This window comes from Lytechinus variegatus, chromosome 3 (genome assembly GCF_018143015.1).
Source record: "Lytechinus variegatus isolate NC3 chromosome 3, Lvar_3.0, whole genome shotgun sequence".
Classification (NCBI taxonomy): Eukaryota; Metazoa; Echinodermata; class Echinoidea; order Temnopleuroida; family Toxopneustidae; genus Lytechinus; species Lytechinus variegatus.
In genome coordinates, this window is record NC_054742.1 from 72,770,070 (window position 1) to 72,795,674 (window position 25,605).

Genomic DNA, 25,605 nt, shown 5'->3' on the forward strand with positions numbered 1-25,605 from the left:
ACCAATTTATAGAAAATTACAGGAAATACTGTTACAGCATGCAAAGCACCATCACCATGCCTTGTTGTGGAAGAATTCTTAATGGTATGGTGGGACCATCTACTAAAATAAAACCTCCAACAACAAAATGTACTTTCTACTTATTGAGGGAGAAACAACAACTGTTTCCATGGCAACACATTTCCCTCCTCACCTGGGATCCTTGGATGTTTCTTTTTTATCATGTTCCAGCTTGACCTCCGATTTAAGAGTTTTGAGCGTGATTGCCTCGACCCTGTCTCTTACACCGACCCAGAGTCTGCTATTGGTCAGGTAGGAGCACTTGACTGGTTCGTGGTACGTTCCAACCGTGATGTATTGATCAGGTTTGCAGTCCTTATCCTGACAGGAAAATCATCATATAGAATAGGTGTACATATTGGAAGAGTCGGTGTATGTGTACGGGAATGTATAAGTGTGAATTACAGGTAATCAAGTTTAATAAAGGTGTTGGATTAGCATAAGTGCATCACTATTAGTCAGTGTCTGGTAAGTGTAAGATTAATCTCAAATATGAGTAGAAATGCAAGTGTAAGTATTGTTAATTGTATTTCAAGCGAAGTTTTGATGTATGATAAGCTTACATGTAAATTTATTTTGAGTTTAACCAAATACAGTCCTGGGGTATTTTGACATGGAGCGAACCTCTCATGTCACAGATTTATCCTGAAAATGTCAAGCAGGCCATGATCCCCCCACCGGACTATTGGGATTAAAGCAGATGTAAAAGATCAGTGTACGTGAATGACAAAGAAAGTATTCAATAACGGCCTCCATCCTGTCTCCGATCTCCAACCCATTCATCAGGTACATGCACCAGACAAGTTTGAGGTACAAAGTCCACAAATTACATGTAGCTTACAAATTCTTCATCAATACTTGAATGTATATGTATTGATAAGGTTTAAGTCTCCATCCTTTAAAGAATATCAGAAAACATAAAATCATTACCTTGCTCATAAGTTTAAGCTAAGTGTAAGAATAAATATATTCATGTTGTCAATAAACACTGGTGGATGTAGGTACGTCCAAACAAACGTTTAAACAAAGGCAGTTACTTTAGAGGTTACGTAACAAAGTGAGTACTCACTGATCTGATTTTCTTTGCAGAAAATACAGCAATAGTACCATTGGCAAGACCGGCAAAGACTTTGCCATCTTCTCTACGTCTGATAAAAAAAAGAGAAGAAAACAAAGGAAAATTTATTAAGGATCGAGAACCAACCATGCATATTCAAAATCACAAAAGGTGGACATACATGTAATGTAAATTTCAGCTCCAGGATCACTTCATGAACAATAGTAAATGACTGCAACTGACATCTGTTTTAAGCTACTGAAATCTTTCCATCTGATTGGCTTAGAGCAAAATGTTCAACTTTGTATGGGCTTGAGGTGCGATTGAATAGGACCAGCTCTCACGACTAGGCTTGCACAAGCATACATGTACATGTAGAGTTTGGATCAGTGGCTTTGGTCCTAGGCAAATTAATCCAAACCATCATTACAAATAACAGCCTTCAATCAGTCCATTGGGTGGAAGTTACGGGAGAGTGGGGTCTCGTATGCATTCAACTCACTTAGCTTGTCATGACAGGCTGCAGACAGCATCGGAATGCTGAGGCGAGGTATATTTGACTAGGTACGGGCTTGAGGTGAGATTGATGAGGACCAAAGCTCAAAGGAATGGTTCCCTAAAAACAGAAGTTGGATCAATGGCTCTGGACCCTTGCCTCGGTCCAAGTCAAATTTAAACAATAGCCTACAATAAGTTAATTGAGTGACATTTACCAGGACTAACAGCGTTTTAAACTTACTTAGCATGCCATGAGAGGCTGAGGACAGCATCGGAAAGTTGAGGCAAGGTATGTTTGACTTGGTACGGACTTGAGGTGAGATCGATGAGGACCACAGCTCACAAGACTGGGTACCTACAAGCATGGTGTTTGGACCAATGGCCACCATGCACAAGGCTCATCCCTTCTGAATGATCATCCCCTGGGTCCCTACAGCAGAAGTTGGATCAATGGCTCTGGACCAATAGTTTTGGTCCATGGCAAATTTAAACAATAGCCTACAATATGTTAATTCAGTGACATTTACGAGGACTATTAAACAGCGTTCAACTTACTTAGCATGCCATGAGAGGCTGAGGACAGCATCGGAAAGTTGAGGCAAGGTATGTTTGACTTGGTACGGGCTCGAGGTGAGATCGATGAGGACCAGCTCACAGGACTGGGTTCCTACCAGCATGGTGTTTGGACCAATGGCCACCATGCACAAGGCTCGTCCCTTCTGAATGATCATTCCCTGTAGGAAAGAGATGGGATGATCAAATACATTAATTACCCACTGACTACTGCCTTCTGGGTGTCATATGTACTGGAAACATATGATTTTAGAGGTAACTGTATCAACTTTTTATATTATCCTAGAAAAACTTATTTTCAAAATTGATTCCATTGTCTGATTTAAAGGGCATATCATAATTCACATGTATTAATGTGATCTAAATTTGTATTGTATTTAAATGTTGGGGTTCCCAAACTTTTATTCATTCTTTATTCAAACTGTTCTTCAGCACAAATATGACAAAAATTAAGAATAAAATCTAAAATATAGCTTCTTGTACAACCAAATTTAAAACCCAACTTTCAACAGGATGGCTGAGAGACTACAGAAGGAGGGTACTACATAAACCATCAGTCAAATTCACAAAAAATGAAAAGTTATATCAAAATGAAAGGACAAAACAATTCTCATCATTGAACCTATATCACAGCTTTAGAATCAAGCTGATTATTTTTCTAATCAAAACATTGATTTTTAAATTTCAAGCCAATAAATATTATAAAACTGCACTTTTTTCAGACATCAAAAAAATTCATATCAGCAATAATGTCATCTTTTTGAGAATATACGTGCAGTATCAATTCAAGTTAATGCTAAGAGTCCACTGGCAGGCGCCAATGAAAAGCGAATGTGGCGTCTAGCATCACCAATAAGGTGCCAAGTGGCAAGCATTGGCTCAAACAGCCTCCCAACTGGCGTATGATGGCGTGTAACGGCACAAAATTCAATATTTTACGCCGTTGCGCACCAGCGTACACCATGAGGCACCTTATTGGCGACACTAGGTGCCACAGCCACTTTGCATTGGCGTGAACTGGCACCAACTGTCGCCATGACATACAACCTGGGGCCCAGTAATATTGAGTTTTGCAATTGATCCTGGAACTGATTTCTATGAATGATTGCATTGATTATTGTGTATGATCAATCATAGATACCAGCCTTATGATCAATCGCAAAGTTTTACATTACAGGGTCTATGGTTGAAGATACATGACCCTGTCTTAATGGAGAAACTTACATCAGGGGTCTGTAACACAAAGCTTAGCAATTGATCCTGGGACTGATTTCTACGATTGATTGCATTGATTATTGTGTATGATCAATCATAGATACCAGCCTTATGATCAATCGCAAAGTTTTACGTTACAGGGTCTAGGGTTGAAGATACGTGACCCTGTCCTAATGGAGAAACTTACATCAGGGGTCTGTAACGCAAAGCTTAGCAATTGATACTGGGACTGATTCCTATGAATTATTGCATTGATTATTGTGTATGATCAATCATAGATACCAGCCTTATGATCAATCGCAAAGTTTTGCATTACAGGGTCTATGGTTGAAGATACATGACCCTGTCTTAATGGAGAAACTTACATCAGGGGTCTGTAACACAAAGCTTAGCAATTGATCCTGGAACTGTTTCTATGAATGATTGCATTGATTATTGTGTATGATCAATCATAGATACCAGCCTTATGATCAATCGCAAAGTTTTGCATTACAGGGTCTATGGTTGAAGATACACGACCCTGTCTTAATGGAGAAACTTACATCAGGGGTCTGTAACACAAAGCTTAGCAATTGATGGGACTGATTTCTTGAATGATTATTGCATTGATTATTGTGTATGATCAGTCATAGATACCAGCCTTATGATCAATCGCAAAGTTTTGCATTACAGGGTCTATGGTTGAAGATACACGACCCTGTCTTAATGGAGAAACTTACATCAGGGGTCTGTAACACACAAAGCTTAGCAATTGATCCTGGGACTGATTCCTATGAATGATTGCATTGATTATTGTGTATGATCAATCATAGATACCAGCCTTATGATCAATCGCAAAGTTTTACATTACAGGGTCTAGGGTTGAAGATACATGACCCTGTCTTAATGGAGAAACTTACATCAGGGGTCTGTAACACAAAGCTTAGCAATTGATCCTGGGACTGATTTCTACGATTGATTGCATTAATTATTGTGTATGATCAATCATAGATACCAGCCTTATGATCAATCGCAAAGTTTTATGTTACAGGGTCTATGGTTGAAGATACACGACCCTGTCTTAATGGAGAAACTTACATCAGGGGTCTGTAACACAAAGCTTAGCAATTGATCCTGGAACTGATTTCTATGATTGATTGCATTGATTATTGTGTATGATCAATCGTAAAAATCAAATCAAAGATCAATTGCTAAGCTTCATGTCTCGATTTTCTACCGAAAAATCAGCTGTATGATAGAGTTTTGATAGCTCTTTCATTTGGCATAATTGTAAGTCTCCGGACTGTAAACCACAAGGTCCAGGGTTGAAATCCCACAACAGCAATACCGTCCTTTGGCAAGGCATTTATCTACATTTGCCACTCTCTACCCAGGTGTAGTAAATGGGTACCCGGTAGGAAGAAATTCCTTGAATGCTCGATGCGCCCGATCAGGGTAGCCGTGCTAAAGTCGGGGTAATAGTTACAGCGCTTAGAAACATTTGTATTAAGCGCTATATAAATGTTGCATATTATTATTAATCACCTACAATGATGCAATAATAACATAATCACGTATTGTAAAAGGGCACAAGCACTTGCTGTTAGACGATTTACTCCAAACCTACTTTCCAGGGCTCGCAGGCATTAACGTCCTTCTGCCAGCCTTATGATGAATTTCAAAATACCTATCAGAAATAGTGCTTTGATTCTTTGCATGCTGAATTGATTCAAGGGAGATAACAATGACAAAATGTATTTATGATATTTCCTTTAAATCCATACTGCACTGCCCTATTGCGTATAAAGTTGTCCTGTTTTGTTTTTTGTAATGTAATGTACTTTGTATTAAAGTTTTTTATTCTTCCCGGTCCTTTTCAGGTATTAGTATTATGTATTCATTGTCTTTAGGATATCATGGTACAATCATGACAAGCTTTGCTTACCGTGTTGTAAAATCTATTATATTGTAACCTTTGGAAATAAATGTAGTAGTAAAGCCTAAACAATTGATACATACCGTAAATACTATTGGTGGTGATTTTTCTTTTACCTGATTGCTAAGAAAGCACGAATGCTTGTAAGCAAGCAACCAGAGGACCGACGGCTTAAGGTCCTCTCCGAAGGACCTGGTACTGAGGATCAATGCCTACAAAGGGCACTAACGCACCGAATTGGAATCGAACCCGGGTCACCGTAATACGAATCCCTCGCTCTGCCGACTGAGCTATCGCGCCTCCTCAAATTGTATAGATGCTACCAAAGAACTATGGACCGGTATGGTCACTTATCAGCTTCTCTAATAAAGGTACTGTACGCGAGAAAACTAATTATTACAATTGTTAAATTTAATAGTACAAATGTGCAAACTTGCAGCATGAGCATGCATAAGTGTAAACAAACCTGCACTGATGCATCTTGTTCTGAATTTCTGATGGTGAAACAAGAGAACATGGTAGAGGTCTTCTCTCCTCCAGCCAACCAAACCTCGGTCCTCTCCTCATCATCCTTCTGATAGGTCTACAAGAAGATCACATTCATTATAACTTTTATTCATTTATTGAGTCATCATCATCATCATTGTTGGCCTGCCAACAATTCCTTTTTCCAAGATTTACTCCCTTTTTATGATTTTTAATCAACCAAAAAGAGGAACACTCTGCTTTTCCATTTAAGATTAAAAATAAATCTGCCCATATATGTAATTGTGTGGTGGGGTATGGGTATGTGTATGGGTGTTAGAGTAATATAGTGTTTCAACACTTGTAATTTCTCAATATTTTAATATAAGAATGCTTAACATGTCTTAATTAGAAAAAGTGAGGGAGACACACCATTTTCAAATGTTGGCAGGCCTGTAGATTATTTCCGTTCCTAGCTATAAAGAAATTTTTAAAATGAGACTCATGAGTCACTCACCCTGACAGCTTGGCATTCCACATTGACTCCACTCAGAAGGGCAGATGCTTGCTTTAGGCATAACATCTCCGCTGAACTGAGCTTCTCAAAAGCCTCTTGTGCCTAGAAAATACAGATTCAAAATCTCAATAAATAACAGAGTATTTTGCATTGACAAATAAAGTATTCCCCATGACCATGAAATAAAAATTCCTAGTATTAGGAAATGGTCCATAATATTAACAATAATCATCTCACTTTCCTATCATACACAAGTGTAGTGGCCAATTAATCTTGCTTTCAACCGATAAAACTCATTCAACCCTATCTTGGCCGGGGTATTTTGGAAGATCATATTAAACAAGCTAATTTACGTGTAATATGTAAAATCATACTTTTTTCTGTAACTCACTAAATAAATTTTAAATGTCCTAATTTTTGATGTAGAAAGTCTTTGTGATGATCTTAGCAAATCTACGTGAAAGAAATTGCAAAATCATATCAATTTCTTAAGTATTATATTGCTTTTTGCAATTTCTTATGTATTTCCTTTTTTTCGACCTTTTTTTCTAAATGAACTTTGTCAGGGTCTCTTTTGAGACCATAACTAGCATAAAATAAATCCATTTAGACCAGCAAAAGTAAAAAAAGTCGTACCCTTATGATTTTTTATTGAAAACACACTTTTGCATTGACTTTGTACATGAAATCATGCTTTTGAGCAATTTTGGGTCTGACATGCAGTCCACGTACCCGGACGTCGCACATTTGGTCTCAAATGATGCGCAAGACTTGAAAGTAAATAATCAGCAAGCAGCATGTTTAAAAATCATCATCTTCTGTCTGTGTATGAGGGGGGAAAAGCATTTTTTTTTATGTTAAATCTTCAAAACAGACAGATTATTCTGTCTACTATTAGATATGCTACTTACGGTTGGTCTGCTTTCTGGTATATGCTCAGTACAGTGATCAATGAGCTCTTGTAGATCTGGCCACGGGGCTACTCCTCCTTGACTTATGGGTGGAAGATGCTGACCCTATCACAGAAACAGAGAACAGATGAGGGCAATATGAGTTTTCATCCAAACTATAGATAACATTCATTGAAAAGGTGAGTACAGCTGTGTCCAAAAATACAAAAGTAAGCGGTACGTATTTGGTTAACTGCAATTATCATTTATAAATTCTGCTTCCAATCAATGAAATATTTGTATTGTATTTATCTTCCTTCATTTAAAAAAAAATGTTATATTTGTATGGACTTTGTACTTATTTTTGTGGGAAATGAGAAAATATCGAAAGCTGAAAACTGAAACACATGATAATTACCTTGATGACTGCCTCATCAATCTCTGTTCTAAACTCCATCTCTTCAAATGGCCGGCGCCCCTCAGAGACCAGCTCATAGAGAAGGATGCCAAACGAGTAGATATCAACCTAAAAATAGGTCATGAAATACATCTCCCTCTTTACTTTGATTTAATATTTTCAAATCCAATTATGAATACACTTAACTTTAGATAAGTGATACCAAAATGTATTAGCTCCCATTTAGAATGACATTAATTACTAGTCAGAAGAAAATTGGTTTCTATTGCATAACATAGCTCAGGAGAATAAGGCATAGAGTTTCGATAATTGTTGTGTGTGAAATAAGGTGATGCTTTAAGAATTGAAAGTAAGCTTCTAGCAAATGCACAGAGCAACACTTTTTGTAAAACAAACAAGTCACAGAAATTGCCTTGCAAAATCAAATCCCCTTTCTAAAAAACTTCAAACAAAGCTCAAATCATGGTTAAATTTGAAACTGAAATGTTTAAGAATGAGGAGAGTTGACATACCTCTGTGTTATAGTTGCTAGTACCCCTGATGACCTCTGGAGCTCTGTAGCCTGGGGTTCCTTCCGATGATTTCAGCCCGTAGGGGGTGGCAAACCTAGAGATGCCGTAGTCTGAGATCTTTGCATTTTGCTGCAAGAGAGAGACAGGAGATACATGTAGATCTTCTACATAAGTTCATATAATGTCCTTTTTAAGTTTCATCCGTTATGGTATCCTTGAAAATCCAAATATGTACCTCAGAAGCAACTGACAACATGACATAAAGTCAGTAGAAGATACTTGTACATGTTTCAAGAAAGGGAATTTGCGTTAAAGAAGAATTGCGTTAAAGTGTTCTTGCACAAATACGACTTTATTATGACTTTATTTGTACAGTGCGTCCCAGAATAAACGAAACCGAGATTTAGCGATCATTTTTCATAACTTAATCATAAATAGAATAGACAAATGACCTATCAATTTAAAGCTGAGAATCTCCTCTTTCATCTGATATTACTTAGGTTATTTCTCATTCACACATGAGTGAGCAAAAACAATTTGAAGAAAGGATACCAAAAACTCATTTGGCGGGGGGTATCTGGGTTTCAAAACGAAAACCACATTTCTGAAAAGTTCAATATCTGCTCTTTAATTTGGTGCCTAAATTACAGAAAATGGTCAAGAAATAAAAAAGTTCTGGTCATTTGAAATAAGGCTTGTATTTCCATAATTTCATGAGATAAACGTGTTTCCACCGGTTTCTCACAGAAGCTTTCGTATGGTGAACAAAAGATTTAATGCATGGCTGATCGTCAACAAAACAGAGTGTCGAGAGAGTTTGAAAGCCAGCCTGGAGAACATCTTCATTTTATGAAATTATTGAAATTCAAGCCTTATTTCAAATGACCAGAACTTTTTTATTTCTTGACCATTTTCTGTAATTTAGGTATCAAATTAAAGAGGAGATATTGAACTTTTCAGAATTGTGGTTTTCTTTTTTAAACCCAGATACCCCCCGCCAAATGAGTTTTTGGTATCCTTTTTTCAAATTGTTTTTGCTCACTCATGCGTGAATGAGAATAATCTAAGTAACATCAGATGAAAGAGGAGATTCTAAGCTTTAAATTGGTAGGTCATTTGTCTATTTTATTTATGATTAAGTAATGATAAATGATCGCTAAATCTCGGTTTCGTTTTTTCTGGGACGCACTGTATAGTTTTATTCAGTTTTTTTTTTTTTCAATACTACACGTGATGAGGGGCTGTGGCGGAAAGCTAGCCATTAAAGGAGAGATATGATTGAGAGCTACGTCTAGTGTCCATGCTTGAATTTTTACATATATATATATATATATATATCTTACCAGGGTGCCAAGAGCTAGGGAGAAGATGAGGACATTATCTGGTTTCAGATCTCGATACACTATCCTGTTCTTATGAAGAAAGGCCAATCCCTCCGCAACCTGGCATGAAACAAGAAGATATATGTATCTTGTGATCAATATTGGTTTGGATTAAAAATGTAATTCATTTCAGAGACTTCCTTCCTTTTTTTCATTGATATAACAGAATCTTAATGGAAATACAACTTGTAAAATCATAATATTTATTTGAATTTTGTCAGTTCATATCAAGTGGCCATTAAACACTATCATCCCTGTGACAATCATCATGACCATCATCATCACTTGTTAGGAGATAATTTTTACATAAAAGTCCCAACTACTGTACTTAACTACACAGCATATGATGAATAACAGCAATACAAATACATGTAATAACCATTATAGTACTACTACTTCTAATAATAATAAAGCAATGTCATAATTATAATATTAATAACAACAAACAACACCACCACCATCATAATCATTCCATCATCATTATCACTAACACAACTACCGCCATCATCACCACCCCTATCTTCTTTGTCTCCTCCTCGTCCTTCTTCTTCTTCTTCCTATTCTTCTCTTCTTCATCATCATCACTCATCACCACAACTAATACCACAATTAGCATCCTCATCATATCATCTACACCAACATTTCTCCCCACCACCACCCACCATCATCATCATCATCCTCATCACCAACATCATCATCACAATCACAACATCATCATCATCACCATCACCATCATCACCATTCATCATCATCAGCATCATCACTATCATCATCATCATCACCATCATCACTATCATCATCACCATCATCATCATCAACATCAACATCATCATCATCACCATCATCATCACCATTATCGCCATCATCATCATCCATCATCATCACCATCATCATCATCATCATCACCATCATCATTACCATCACCATCATCCTCATCACTATCAACATCATCATCACAATCACCATCACCACCATCATCGCCATTATCATCATCTCCACCATCACCTCTCCATCTCACCTGCATCGCTATACGATGCTGTAGATTCCTGTTTTTGATCCTTCCGCTAGCTAACAGAGTATTGAGGGATCCCAAAGGAGCCAGCTCCATGACCAGGATCCTGGGATTCAGGCCTACCCCTTCCATCGAGACCAGGCTCGGATGCTGCAGATGTCTTAGAACGGTCACCTATAGATCAAGCAACAGCATTCAATCTTTTTCATTCACTTGTATACAAATATTAACTGCTCATGAAGGTAAAAATTAATGCCCCAAAATGATCTTGAGACTAAAGGCCTTGTGTTTTTCCCTGATATGAAGATTGAAAACAGAAGACCTATAATAGTCTCAATATAACTGAGGTGTAAACTGGGGTTAACTACTGCCCGAATAAACGTGCAGTCAGTACTTTTTTTCTATATATGTAAAGGCTTTGTGAATGTATAGTGTATAATGGGACATACATGTATTTATCTGAGTTGCCTCACTCTCCATCCTGTGCATCCGAGAGATTGCATGATCGATGACGTCAATGATAGACTAGTTAGTATTCTATCATTGACATCATGGCATAGCAAATTTTCTTCGTGGGCGATTTGTTTCAACATCAAAGTTAGAATCTATTTGGTCACATGATGCTATTTGAACCAATTGCTATACAGGATTTAATCTATTTAATCAACATGGAGGATATAATGGGAAATACAATATATTTATCTGAGGTTGGTCCCGCAATTACCATCTTCCCTTGAGGGACGCAGCCCTGAGGGAAAAAGTTATATTGACTGCCCAACTGAGGTGTGTGAAAAAGTAACGTCAAAATAAGAGCGTAACTTGCATGCATGAATTATAAAAAACACAATTGATTTACCTCCTGACGTAGCAGTCTATGTGGATGACTCTCCCCGCCCTTGCTGAATACCTTGACAGCGACAGACTGCATCAAGACACACAAAAAAGACGCAAATAATTCAATTACACAGCTTGACAGCACCCCCCTACATGTACATCAAGCCCTTTAACTGGATTTAAAATGAATATGCACAGCAATTATCTATTCTGTATGAGCAAATCGAATCTGCATTAAACTGAATACAACATTTTCCATTATTTAAATAGGGCTGCAGTTTATATCAATTTTAGAATCAAATTTGAAAAGACTGAAAGACTTGCCTCATTTTACCTTTTTGTTTCTAAAAACAAATAGTGAATACATCTTATATGAGAAATATAATATGACTGAATACACTGAATTTTTTTTTTTCTTGTTTTTTTCTAGATTTTTTTTACAATGATCCACAAAATTATGCTGACTAATCTAGCAAATGAACCCATTGGTAGAAAGAACAGTCTAAGAAGGTGTTGCACGAAAATTTTTGAAATCACTTGAAAATTGGGGCCCTGTCATACAAAGAGTTACGATTGATCCATTCAATCACAACTATATGGAAATCCATCAATGTCATAATTTTTTTCTTCAGAAGATTCCCACAGTGTACTTTGTGAACAAAGTGAAGCACACCAAATCGTCAAGAAAACAATGAATATATGAAGATACATCATATCCAAAAAATAATTTGAATAAACATGCATTTCAGATGTTAACGTTGCTGGCTTTCCATAGTTGTGGTTGATCGAATCAATCAGAACTCTTTGTAAGACTGGGCCCAGATTACACTCCTAGTTTCAAGAAGCAAATCAACAATCAATCGATAATTCACAATTAATTGTAAGACATGATTGACTTAGGGACAGAAAATAGACCTGCAATTGATCGCAAGTTTCTTTTAATGCCTCCCAAGACTAAATAACACTTCAAGAAACATCCTCCATACCTTGTCTCTGTATGTTGCTTTATACACCGAACCAAAGCTTCCATCTCCTAGTAAATTCTCCGACCTAAGGAAAGTATACATTAAAGACTCATTTACATTCTTCATCCATACCATTTTGAGTTCCATTAACTTTTTCCGTAAAAATACTCATGCTACCTTTACACATAACCTAAGGAGAGATACGTGTAACTATTTTTAATTGGCTGAACTCTGATATAATATATATCTCCACCTTGTGCATATATCTTTCATTTTAAAAAAAGTTCCAAATATGAAGTTTATCTAGTGTCATAGCAACCATACATGTATTTTAAATGGTACAGATCATTATAGTCATGTAAATTCTATACAACTGCTTGTATTTTAAACAAATTACACTAACTTCAAATGTTTTTGTTTTGTTTTTTTATAATATCTGAGAAACGAGACCCTGTAGGTCCTCAAACACAACCAGATTATCAACAACAAAAAAATCATAAATACATGCACTGTTACAATTAAAAGTACTGATCATAAAATGGATATTTTGTCATTTTCTGACCTCTGAATGAAGTTGAGTTTTCTAGGATCAAGAAGAAACTTATCCTCCAGGTCTGCAAGGGTCACATCTGGAGCCTGATAGAGACAAGAAATTTTGATCATTATATCAATCACTCTATCCACTATTGCACAACTTCAAATCAATACAATCTCTATGACAACTTGATTATCACCAAGTTGCATTGGTCAAATGTTAAACACCTTGACACTGCCTTTTTTTATTTCATATTCTACAGCACTTTCATTAAAAAAAATAACTGCATAAAAATTGAATGTACAGCAATGAAAAACGAAATAGGAATGTTGCCAATTTGAAAATAAAAGCTGATCAAAAAGTGCCACAAATCATACATAGCCCTGAACGAATTTAAAAGGAATGGCACAGCAAACACTTATATTGATGAAATACTGTACATAACAAGGGGAAGCTTCTGCTTATTTCAAGTGTCAAATATTGGTATTCAGGTAAACCCCCCCCCCCTGAAATCATTAAATAACTTATGAATATGTGCAGATAATTTTTTTTTAAAAGAATATTGGTACACATAAATATCAGCTGAAACAGTGTGAAATCAATGACTATCTATTTTACGTTTGATTGGACCCATCTTAATTCTCTGAGCTTAGAGGAATAGGATGTTAACCATCCATATCCATAAGCTGGATGGAGCATGCATGCACAACCTTGGGGCAAAGGAAAAGTAATCCATGACACATTTAACAGTACATGGGGCCATACTCAACGCAATAGAAAAGGACCTTTAGGAGTACTTTTAACCTTTGAACCCGATAGGTTGGAATTGAATACCAGCCTACCAGTGACGCAGCAAATACCCAATAGGCCGGAATACCAAAGCCATGTGACTTAAAAAACATGGGTTCTAAATGTCAGGTGATCTTTAGAAATTGACGTCATCTTTCTAGTATGCATAGGGATATTCAGTTGATGATTCGGTCAAGACCAGTATTGAGATTTTCGAAGGTTCTAGCATAAACAAGTAAAATGCCTCACCTGCATCATGCGATTCAATATAACAGCAGTGCTGACTTTGAAACTACTATAAAATAATTATTCACAAAAAACACCACTCATATAATGATACAATACTACGTTCATTGACATTTGACCTTGATCATGTGACCTATAACTTGCCAGTGATACTTGATTACCCCTAAATGTATATCCACATTTTATACACTATATCTATAAACTTTAAAAATTATGACAGCAATCTAATAATTACCTCTAAAATTGCCAGTTCAATGACCTTAAATGACCTTTGACTTTGTTCATGTGACCTGCAACTCGCATGAGATGTTCAGTGATACTGACGACTCTTATATCCAAGTTTTATAAACTAGACCAATATACTTTCTAGGTTATGCTGTCATTTCAAAAACTTGACCTTCGGTTAAGATTTGGTGTTGACAAGAAGCTTAACAACTTCAGCTGGGCCGGGCAAGGCCGGGTACCAGCAGGGAGAAGATGCCGTTGGGGCTCGAATCATGGGAGAGTGAATGTAGTCAGTATGTGCAATTGATTCAGGGTATGGATCACAGCCGCCCCAAATAATGTAGGGTTCAAAGGGTTAATTAATGGTCTCGAAGGAGAGTGCTGTACATGATATTGAGCTATTGATGTTAACTTACCAGAATCTGTAGGGGAACCTTCCTAGTTGGATGGTTGGGGCATGTTATGGTATCACTCTTCTCAGATAGATCCAACAGATCACTCAAATCATGGAGATGAGGACGGCCTGGGAAGAGAGTTGACATACATTGTAACAAGACCCAATTCTTGGATATAATGTTCATGTACACATATATGAACATGTCGGTTTTCATCAATCAAGACACTATTTCTATAACAGCGCATCAAATATATAGGTACATGTATACAGAATAGGAAAAAATTCATGGAATCCACCAAGTACACAGAATTTACAGAAATTTACAGAAAATGCAATTTTTAAGCCAAAATTTGAATTACCCCCAAATAAAATAAAAATCAAGGCAAAATTCAATGAAACAAAACTAAGAATAAGTTAAAAGAAAATTGCCAATCAAACCTCTTGAACATGTTTAGCATGCATTTGCCAAGCTTTATTTGCAAATGGAAACTTATGTTTTTCTAAGATTTTCATTATTTACAGTTGCTTTATCATATGTTTATACAAGAAAGAAAATGGAATGTGGTATTAAGAGCACCAGATAACACAGAATTTTGATTTTAGAAAACAAGACTCTTGACCAGGGGTCTCTATAGGGTATACTAAGAGATAAGTCTATCTTACCGTCACACATAATGCAAGGTACGAGCCTCTGGACCAGGGGTCTACCTAGTCTAGGATCTAGCTCACATAGACCAGGGAACCATTCCTCTATCAGGTCATCAAGGTGATCACTGACCAGGCCTAGGAGTCTGGGAGGGATCAAGGCAGACAAGGAGGGTGTTTCATAAAATGCTGTTGTAAGTTACAAGCGACTTTATGAACGACTGGTGATCCTTTCTTGTATATACACACCAGGGGCCCATTTCGTAAAGATTTGCAACTGTTGTACTTTGCCATTATAGCAACTACCATGGTAACTTTGAAGTGATTGGCTGCTTAGCCCTGGTACCATGGTAGTTGCCATAATGGCAAAGGAACAACAGTTGTAACTCTTTCATGAAATATGCACTAGATTTCCACTGGTGATGATTTAGTTCCTAAGAGGGTCACAAGTCATTTGTAAGGTTGCTCATGACGTAAGAAAAGAGTTACAAAACACTACAAGGAAAGAAGTAGATGGGACAATGATCAAGAACTATGCAAGGACAATTCCATGAATGTGTGTCTGACTTCCTCATGATATTTGTCTTTGCTTCTAGGTCATACAAATAATGGCAATACTCACAAATAATCATGGCTTATGAAGTGAAGTTACAGTAGAATAGAGAAAATTGGGGGTCAGACAAACAAAAAATGATATCTTCATGGTATTGCCCCAAAGCCAAATATAAAGGGGGAATGTACAGTTGTGCTCAAAAGGTAGTGAACCCCACCAGAAAATACACTCCTTCATGCTGAGGTTTGAATGTAGACAACAACACTACAAGTTTGGCAAACCCAGAGAAAACAAACTTTATTGAATGTACAAGTAATATTTCATCACCTGACTTTCACAAATACATATCTAAAACATGGCAGAACTTGAACACTTTAAATGTGTTCATTTTCTGGTTGGGCTCACTGACTTATGACACCACTGTACTGAATGCAGATTATAAAATGGAACAGACTTGTGACTATATATTCTATATGGATCACAAAAACATATTTCTAACATAGTGCATACAATTCTCCGCAGAATTGTGTCAAGTTAACATTTTGGTCATTTCACATTAAATTTCAGTACACAAAACATACATGTATCAGAATACAGGTGCATCGTAAAATCTTTTCCACATATCCTTGAATCAGTTTCACTCACAATTCAAAGTCAGAGCTTGGTCTCTTTCACACAAAGCTCAGCAAATAGATCACAGAACAATTATTTACAATTGATACTACTGACCACACACAACAAATCAATCATAGCATTCAATACCAAATCAGTTAAATTGGTTTGTGTACCTGTAACCTTGCTTTGTCTTAGGAACTGTAATCTTGAGAGTATCCTCCTTTCTTCAATGGCTCTATTAAGAAGAAGGCTTCCTGAAAATTAAATATAAAAAAGCCACACACAAAAAAAGTTAATAACTACATGTACCTTCTAAACTTCCATTCAACAACCAATACCCACTCTATAAGGTGCATCAAATCATTTCAAATTCAAATTTTATGCTGCTGTTATAGGCTCCCAATACTTTCCCAATATGGGAACTGTGATCAGATCAGCAGCTTATCACAATAAAGGTTTCAATGGCAGTTGCAATAACGGCATAGTTGTATTAGCTGCAACTCTTTATGAAATTGGCCCTATACCATACCATATAATTCAATCCTTTTAAGATTTATAAGAGTCTAAACATATTTATTCATTGCCGTAATCAGCATTTCTCACCTCTGACCAGCAGACATATATACCTTCCCTCCAGAACACAGTCTCGGGTTCCTCGTGCGATCTCATGCGAAACTGAGAATTAAACATGTAGAAACAATAAGTGATTATGAATGAATAGATAATCTAGTATAAATGTACGTGTAATTCTCTTCAAATCTGTGCAAGAAAGATAATAAGGAGTAAAAATATTGATCTGGGAAGGTATTCATGAAAGAAAAGTAAGGGATTTCACCAACAAACTTGCTCTGAGCCAATCAGATGCAAAGGTCATGTGAAAAAATCTGATTATTTGTTTTATGTAGCACTCCCCCAGAACTCCCAAAAAATTGTCTCCTCTCACATATTCATAAATTACTTTCAATTATTTGAAAGTTATTCATCCAAGATAGCTACATGTAGATGAAATATACTCTTTTACAAATAATAATGCTGAAGGATAATGAAAAAAAGTCAAAGTTCCATTAAAAAACAAATATTAACAAACAATGTATGAAGGTTCGCATGGTGGGAACGGAATGGACAATCACAGAATGACTTACGGTACACTGTGTAGAATGTCCTATAAAGGATTAAGGTAAAGGGGAAATATTAACATGTTGCACTTAATCCATACAGAAATTTATTCTATAATGAATACATTTTTAAAAAATCTACATCCGATCAATACGTTTTGATTTTGTTGTACCTTTGGGGATTGTTCTTACTTTTGAACGTACATCAAACGGAAGCTTTCAATTATTGAACTGATTGAATATATCACTACTTATACTATACACAAGTCACAATCTCATATGAGCATTGGATATACATATATAGATACATTAATGCTAAAATATTGTTAGGTTTGTTGAAATTTACCGGAAAACTACAGAATTAATAGCAGCAATGAAGAATATAACAGCATACATTGTACAATAATTTGCTAATTCTGACTTGCAAGTTTAGACAAAAGTATGATAATTACAAAAAGCCTTAAGAAAGGATTATTAGTTTTGATTAATGTTAGAAAACCATTAAACAACAATTCCCAAAGCCAGCAGTAAAATATCAGTTGATTAGAGCAGAATAATATATATTTAGTATTGCAAACACAATTGTATTTTAGTATTCTAGACTGCCCCACTATACATTCACACTGCAAAATGAAACAAGAATTAGTAGAAAACAATTACACAAAGATTAATAGCCTAACCCATTCGAAAATTAGTAATTAAAAGTTAGCAACATTTTCCATAGACCAAGCCAGCATACATGTATAGGCAGGCTCAATCTACAGTACAACAGGCTAATTGCAGTAGCATCTTCAGATGAAAACACGCACGCCGACGAGTGCATGTTGAATAGCTTCAGTATGTCCGTTTTAAAAGCTGTTTTCTGACAATTAAAAGGAATAGTCAAGTTTAACTGTGAATTACATTATCAGCCTACATGTATGTAAGCAGTGAACAGTTGAATGTTTATTACTCTATTTTCATACTCTGTTTTAATTTGATTTCCTCACTTGTTACATGTAGCTAATTAATGGACAGGTTTATTCTAAAATTGAAACTTATCTCACTAAGAGTCGACTCAAGCAATTTTCTTTTTAAATTCCAAACACGGCTAATAGCAATAATCCGAATAGAAAGTCTTTATGATCAAGGTTAATTCTTAGCATACGTGAACATGTAGATCTACTGTGTTCTGGTGTCATACAAATAAACCAAACATAAAGAAATGATGAAATTTCCCAGCTTGGAGAAGGGCCCCAAACCATAAACCAATGAGGAAAACTCCAACAATGATTGTGGTGCTCTAATTTTGGAACTTGTGTTTGATGTATGTCAAAGTTGTGATTAATCACAGCAGATTTGCAACAGGGCCCCAGATAGCTAACCTGTAGGTAGGATGTGGCAGATCCCTTTATAGCATACGGGACAAGCACTTGCCATATATACCAATGAATTATTTAAGTCGTGATTAATGGCATCATTATTTGAAACAGGGCCCTACATAGCTAACATGTTGGTGGGATGTGACATATTCCTGTGTGTTCAAGACAGGCATGTGCCATGTACAGGAATGATTTCTTTTTAAAGTTGTGATTAATCATATATTTTTGCAACAGGGCCCTTCACCTGTTAATGGGATGTGACAGATCCCTGCATGTTCAGAATAGGCATGTGCCCTACAGGAATGATTTCTTTTTTTTTTTAAGTTGCGATTAATCACAGCAGATTTTGCAACAGGGCCCCAGATAGCTAACCTGTAGGTGGGATGTGGCAGATCCGTTTAAAGCATACCAGACAAGCACTTGCCATATACTGATGAGTTATTTAAGTTGCGATTAATCACAGCAGATTTTGCAACAGGCCCCCAGATAGCTAACCTGTAGGTGGGATGTCATAGATCCATGAGTTTCAGAACAGGTATGTGCCAAATGGGAATGATTTCTTTTTTTAAGTTGCGACTAATCCCATCATTTTTTGCAACAGGGCCCTACATAGCTAACCTGTTGGTGAGATGTGACAGATCCCTGTGTGTTCAAGACAGGCATGTGCCAAATGGGAATGGTCTCCGCATGATCCTCCTCCTAGCATTTAGAAGAATAAAGCAGTTAGTGATATAGTTTGAGAGCAAGAAAGGCTCTAAAGACATGCAGTAAATGTTAGCATGAATGATAATTATTAGAGAGAGTATAGAAAGTAAGTTAGACTTGGATTCTTTGCATATTCTACAAAATAGACAGAATTGACTATTGGGTGGACTAGTAGTGGAAGAAATCAAAGTTTTGGGATTTATTTTAAAGGATGAAATGAATGACAGATTCACTCCTAAGATTGTTTTTCAATCAAGAATCCAAAGAAAGTTCATTCAGGAGCGGTGAAGCTCATATCATGCAAGTAGTACCCTAGCACATATAACAGAATACAGGAAAAAAAAACAAAGGGTTTGAATTCTATGCTAAAATGGGGAAAATAGAAAGTACTATTGGGAAGAAAAGCTAAAAAATGTGAACTTTATTCAAAAATTCATGTGAGTTATCTATCAAAAAGGCATATAAACTGAGTTAACCCATTAATTGATTCACAGCAAATATATCACAACACTTCAAAAATGTACATTTCTTGAAAACTTGAAAGCAAAAAACAGTGATATGCACAACTCAGTGACATTCAAATGAGACAGTCGATGATGTCCCTCACTCACTATTTCTTTCGTTTTTTATTGTTTGAATTATACAATATTTCATTTTGTTTTTTTACAGATTTGACAATAAGGATCAACTAGACTGAACCCTACAATATCAAAACATTGCTAATTCCACACGTTCAGGGAGGAATTAATCTTTGTTTCACTTGACAATGGGATGGAACTTAGAATATTTCATATTTCATATAAGAAAATACAAATAGTGAGTGGATGACGTCAGTCTCCTCATTTGCATACTGACCAGGATGTGCATAAAACTATTTTGTGAAATTAAGCGAAACTTTAAAATGTCATAACTTTCATATTTTATATCTGATTTTGATGAAATTTTCAGTGTTATGTTTGTTGGATTTTCTCTTTTTATTGAAATCAACTTTTTGTTGAGGTGGACTTGTCCAATGATATTATTGATCATCAGACGATCGGGTTTGCTCTCAAGTTACAAGTAAAATATCTCACTCCATTCATCATGTGTTTTGAGAAGAGTAAAAGACGTAGGACCATCCTTGACCACAGGCCTAGAGGGATGTACGGCATGTCATAGTAGCGCAGGAGAACATCTGTTTCAAAAATCACAAAGTATGTTATAAAAACCAAGGAACTATAAATATTCATATATGTGTTTTGTACAAATCATATTACGAATATTATTTCAATCTCAAGTTTTAATGATTTATATTGATCAGAGAATTTTCTTTATTTCATAATCTGAAGAAAATCACAAATATTGGGAAGTAAAAAGAGTTATTATTTCACATTTTGCACAAAAAACATACATGTATTTACATTATTCATGCAAAACAATGCTGATAATATTAAGCTTTCTATTTAAAATGGTTCAGATATTTCTTTCTCTCTTCATATAAATTCTTACACAACTGTTAATATCTCTTTTTAAGAACATATACAGGGTGTAATGATGAATTCAAATGAAACAGCCAAACTCACCAGAAACATAAAAATATAACAAAAAGACCACTTCCAAAAATCATATCATAATATAATGATTTCATTGCCATTTTCATTCTTCATTATCACCACACCACCTATAGATTTACCGCAATCATGATACCACAACAAGACCCCCTCTATCCTGAAAGAAAATAACTTAAAATACTGAAAATAAACCCCCCTCTATTATTACATGCAAGAATATCAAATCACATCGATTGTGTCAAGTCATTGCCATTCACTGGTGAAACAAAAAAGATGTAATGAAGGAGAGGAGAGCGTTTATTGAATCCTTAAAAAAAAAAAAAAAACAAGGGAAAAGAGGATCACAAAGAAAGTGAAGTACATAAACAGGGAAAACAATACGAAAGATAGAATACCAAAGTTATTTTTTACTTACATTGCTCCATTCCCAAAACAAGTAAATTAATTTCTAAAAAGAACATAATTGCAGAAGTTTCATGCATAATATATTATGTATCATGCTGAAGTTAGCGACCAAATATTTAAAATAGAATTATCAACAAATTTGAAACCTTGTTAGAAGAAGCAACATAGCACATGGTTTAAGCCATTTAGTTTGTATGAACACACACCAAGTACAATCCCTTTGCAAGACAAGCATGCAAACGCAACTTGTTATCTGAATAAATCGGTTATCATAATGGTTTAATCATGTTCCACTTGAGATAATAAAAAGAGGTTAGTAAATTTAAACAAGAATTTTGGGTTTCCAGTTCTCACTCTTGGCGTTCTCGGCAACATATACTTGGTGTATAGAAGCAGACTGTGATTTAGTCTCATCCATAGGTCCATAGGGATATAGTGCATGGAATAAAGACGCACCAAAATATCTAGGGGGAAGTTTCATAAAGACAGAAGAAAAAAGGGGTCACATGACAAAGTACACAAGGAATACAAAGGGCTCAAGAGCAAATAGTCAGAGAACAAGCATAAAAAACGAGCTACATGTACAGTACCATACTGATAAAAAAATACATCTCTTCACTAAAATGATCATTCACATTTGCATTCACATTTAAATTCACATTTCCATTGACATTGGCATTCACATTTGCATTCACATTCAAATCTATTCTAAATTCAATGGATTAGCTCAACCTGTCAGCCAGCCAGGCAGGTATGGTAGTCAAATATTTAGTGAATCTATCCGCACATTAAATTGTCCACCCGTCTAAATGACAAATAACAAACCCCAAATACATGTGTATTACCAATCCACCTCTTCGACAACAAATTTACACATTCAAGTCCCATTCTGCAAATAGATCTGAAACAATGACAAAATGAACCAACTGATCTACCAACCAGTCTTATCCATCCCTCATCCATCCCTTATCCATCCCTCGTACATCCATCCCTCATACTGACCAATCACATACATTTATCCATCCCAGCCATTTCAAACTTCATCCATCAGCATCATCAACCAACCAATGACAGATAGTCATTGTTAAAACTGACCAATTACAACCACTTATCCTTCCTTGACTGTTTAATACCTTCAGATTTATCAGTCAAATCAACCTACAAATCCCAGACATCCATCCCTCAAACTGACCAATCGCAACCATTTATCCATCCAAGCCTTTTCAATCCCTTCATTTCATCAACTAACCAATGACAGACATTGTCATTCATCTTCAAACTGACCAATCACAAACCCTTATCCATCAGTCCTACCTTGCCTGGCATCTGATCTCGGTAGTGCTATATTTGGTTACTGAATGTGAACCTTGCAACCTTCATCCATTAGATTTATCAACCAACCAATCACAGACATCCATCCTTCGAACTGACCAATCACAACCACTTATCCATCCCAGCTTGTTCAAACTTACCTTGCCTGGCATCTGATATCGGTAGTGCTATATTTGGTTTCTGAATGTGAACCTTGCAACCTTCATCCATTAGATTTATCAACCAACCAATCACAGACATCCATCCTTCGAACTGACCAATCACAACCACTTATCCATCCCAGCTTGTTCAAACTTACCCTGCCTGGCATCTGATATTGGTAGTGCTATATTTGGTTTCTCAATGAGAACCTTGCAGCCATCATCCATTAGATTTATCAACCAACCAATCACAGACATCCATCCTTCAAACTGACCAATCACAACCACTTCACTGTCCCAGCTTGTTCAAACTTACCTTGCCTGGCATCTGATATCGGTAGTGCTATATTTGGTTTCTGGATGGGAACCTTGCACGGTAACAGTATCTTATCATCACTCACCGGTAGAGACACCTCAAACCTAAAACATTAAATAAAACAATCTCAGATCCAAAATATCAAATAAAACAGATTATCATTATTTTCTGAAGTTCAGCTTAACCCTATATGGGGACGGGGGGGGGGGGGGGCTTATTAATCCCCCTCCCCTCAACATTTCTCATGCTAAATCAGCTATGCAATTTCAAATAGCCCAGGCAGGCTATAACATCATAATTTAAAATTACATGTTTCTTATGATCTAATTGCTCTTTCATCATGTCATAATAGCGATGAAAATTAATACAGTTATCATTCCAAGACACTCATGAATGATTTGAGTAACAAATGAGATGACAATATGAATCTGTAATGTTGGACCTATAATGCAATGACCAGGGTAACAATATATATCTAAAGCAATTAGAAAGTCGTTCTGGGCCCCATCTTACAAAGAGTAACGATTGATCCAATCAATAGTAACTCTATGGAAATCTATCAGTGTCATAATTTTTTCTACAGGAAATTTGCAAAATGTCCTTCGTTAACAATGGAGAACACACCAAATTGTCAAGAAATCAATGAATTCATGTATACATTAATATCAAGATTTTTTTATTGAACAAACATGCATTTCATATAATGCCTTTGCTGGCTTTCCATTGTTGCGATTGATCGGGTCAATCGCAACTCTTTGTAAGACAGGCCCGTGATGTATCAAGAACTACATGAAATATATAATATGTAAAAATATATAATTTATATCATTAATATTTATTATCACTAGATACAAACATTCTCTTTAAAAGATTGTAATATGGACTTCTATGTTCTTATGTGATTGGTGAGGGATTTTTTACCTGATTGCCAAGAAAGCATGAATGCTTGTAAGCAAGCAACCAGAGGACCGACAGATTAAGGTCCTCTCCGAAGGACCTGGTAAAGAGGATTAATGCCCTACCAAAGGGCACTAGCGCACTAAATGGGAATCAAACCCGGGTCACCAGAATACGAATCCACCCTTCTACCAACTGAGTTATCGCGCCTCTATGTCACTATCTTATTTACTATTCATTACTTGAACCACACATTTAACTGTAATATTTATCATTGATTTTTATCTTGTATACACCGTACATTTTAACCATTGCAATTCAGTCTTTTGACTGCAAGGATATAATCAATAAAATCCTTCAATCAAATCAAATCAAATCAATTAATCAAATAATCCAATCATTATTATTAAAAGAGACATAAAAATGACTCACCTTTCTAATAATTTGAGGTATTGGGGGATGAGTTGCTTGGGTATGTCTCCATCATTGAACAGCAATGAAATGTCTTTCACCTTCATGATCTGATAGAAAAAAATAAAATAAAACAGTGTCAAGAGTTGATGATTTGATCCAAAGCCAAAAACTCGGAGACACGGAAGTTTATCCTGGCATGAAGTTTGATTTCAATAAAAGCAGAAAAATAATGAGTGCTGAAGATTTGGGATAAAGCAAAAGATCAGCAGACTTTTATAGAGTGTTAAAAGGTTTTATTTCATAATTTCACATAAGAGCAGATCCCTTATTGGTCATGTGCCATATATATACATGTACCAACAACGTACAAGAAATTTTATCCCCCCCACAAAAAGAAAAATTTTGGAAATATTTACCCCTTCTTTGCTGACGAGAGGATTGATCTCCCTGACGGTGATGACCCTTGCCATGACCTTACATAACCACTGAGGCTCGATGAAGTAGACATTCCTTAGCTGCTGGGAGGGGTCATCATAGTGGAGCAGGACACCCGTCTCGTGGAGGAACCTTACCGCCTGTACACAGAAATGAGAATGAAAAGTTTGTTTATAGAAAGGGCTGGACGCACTACGTTGGCAATTCAGAGAAGAAAAGAAATTTGACTTGAAATTTTGTATACTGTGTAGGTGTTTTTGAAAATGAAGAGATGGAAGGCGCATTATTCATGAGTCACTATTGATGATGGTAGCAATGATGATGATGATGATGATGGTGATGATGATGATGATGAGGATAGCAATGATGATGATGATAACAACGACGACGACGATAATGATTATGATGATGTGATGGTGGTGATAATGCTAAAGTTATTCATGAAGATTATAATCATAATCATGATTATGGATGGAATTAGAGGAGACAGAATAACAAGAGTAAAACAGCCATTTTAGATAATGACATTGGTGAACATGCAGATGATGATGATGATGATGAGGAAGATGATGGTAAAGATGATGATGTTGTTGATGATGATGATCACAATGACAACG

At 36.1% G+C, this 25,605-nt stretch overlaps 1 protein-coding gene across 1 annotated transcript in view; it reads right to left on the bottom strand.

Moving 5' to 3' along the window:
* The window catches only part of LOC121411888 (leucine-rich repeat serine/threonine-protein kinase 2-like), a 108,734-nt gene that overhangs the window by 13,880 nt on the left and 69,249 nt on the right, over nucleotides 1–25,605 (bottom strand). Inside the window, 23 exon segments of the mRNA XM_041604775.1 lie at nucleotides 194–381; nucleotides 1,130–1,208; nucleotides 2,171–2,349; nucleotides 5,785–5,901; nucleotides 6,301–6,402; nucleotides 7,212–7,316; nucleotides 7,609–7,716; nucleotides 8,121–8,249; nucleotides 9,464–9,562; nucleotides 10,521–10,688; nucleotides 11,371–11,436; nucleotides 12,335–12,398; nucleotides 12,876–12,949; nucleotides 14,525–14,631; nucleotides 15,169–15,296; nucleotides 16,492–16,536; nucleotides 16,538–16,572; nucleotides 16,922–16,993; nucleotides 19,413–19,493; nucleotides 20,573–20,673; nucleotides 23,243–23,346; nucleotides 24,572–24,660; nucleotides 24,970–25,128. Of these exon segments, the coding sequence (XP_041460709.1) occupies nucleotides 194–381; nucleotides 1,130–1,208; nucleotides 2,171–2,349; nucleotides 5,785–5,901; nucleotides 6,301–6,402; nucleotides 7,212–7,316; nucleotides 7,609–7,716; nucleotides 8,121–8,249; nucleotides 9,464–9,562; nucleotides 10,521–10,688; nucleotides 11,371–11,436; nucleotides 12,335–12,398; nucleotides 12,876–12,949; nucleotides 14,525–14,631; nucleotides 15,169–15,296; nucleotides 16,492–16,536; nucleotides 16,538–16,572; nucleotides 16,922–16,993; nucleotides 19,413–19,493; nucleotides 20,573–20,673; nucleotides 23,243–23,346; nucleotides 24,572–24,660; nucleotides 24,970–25,128 (2,399 nt within the window).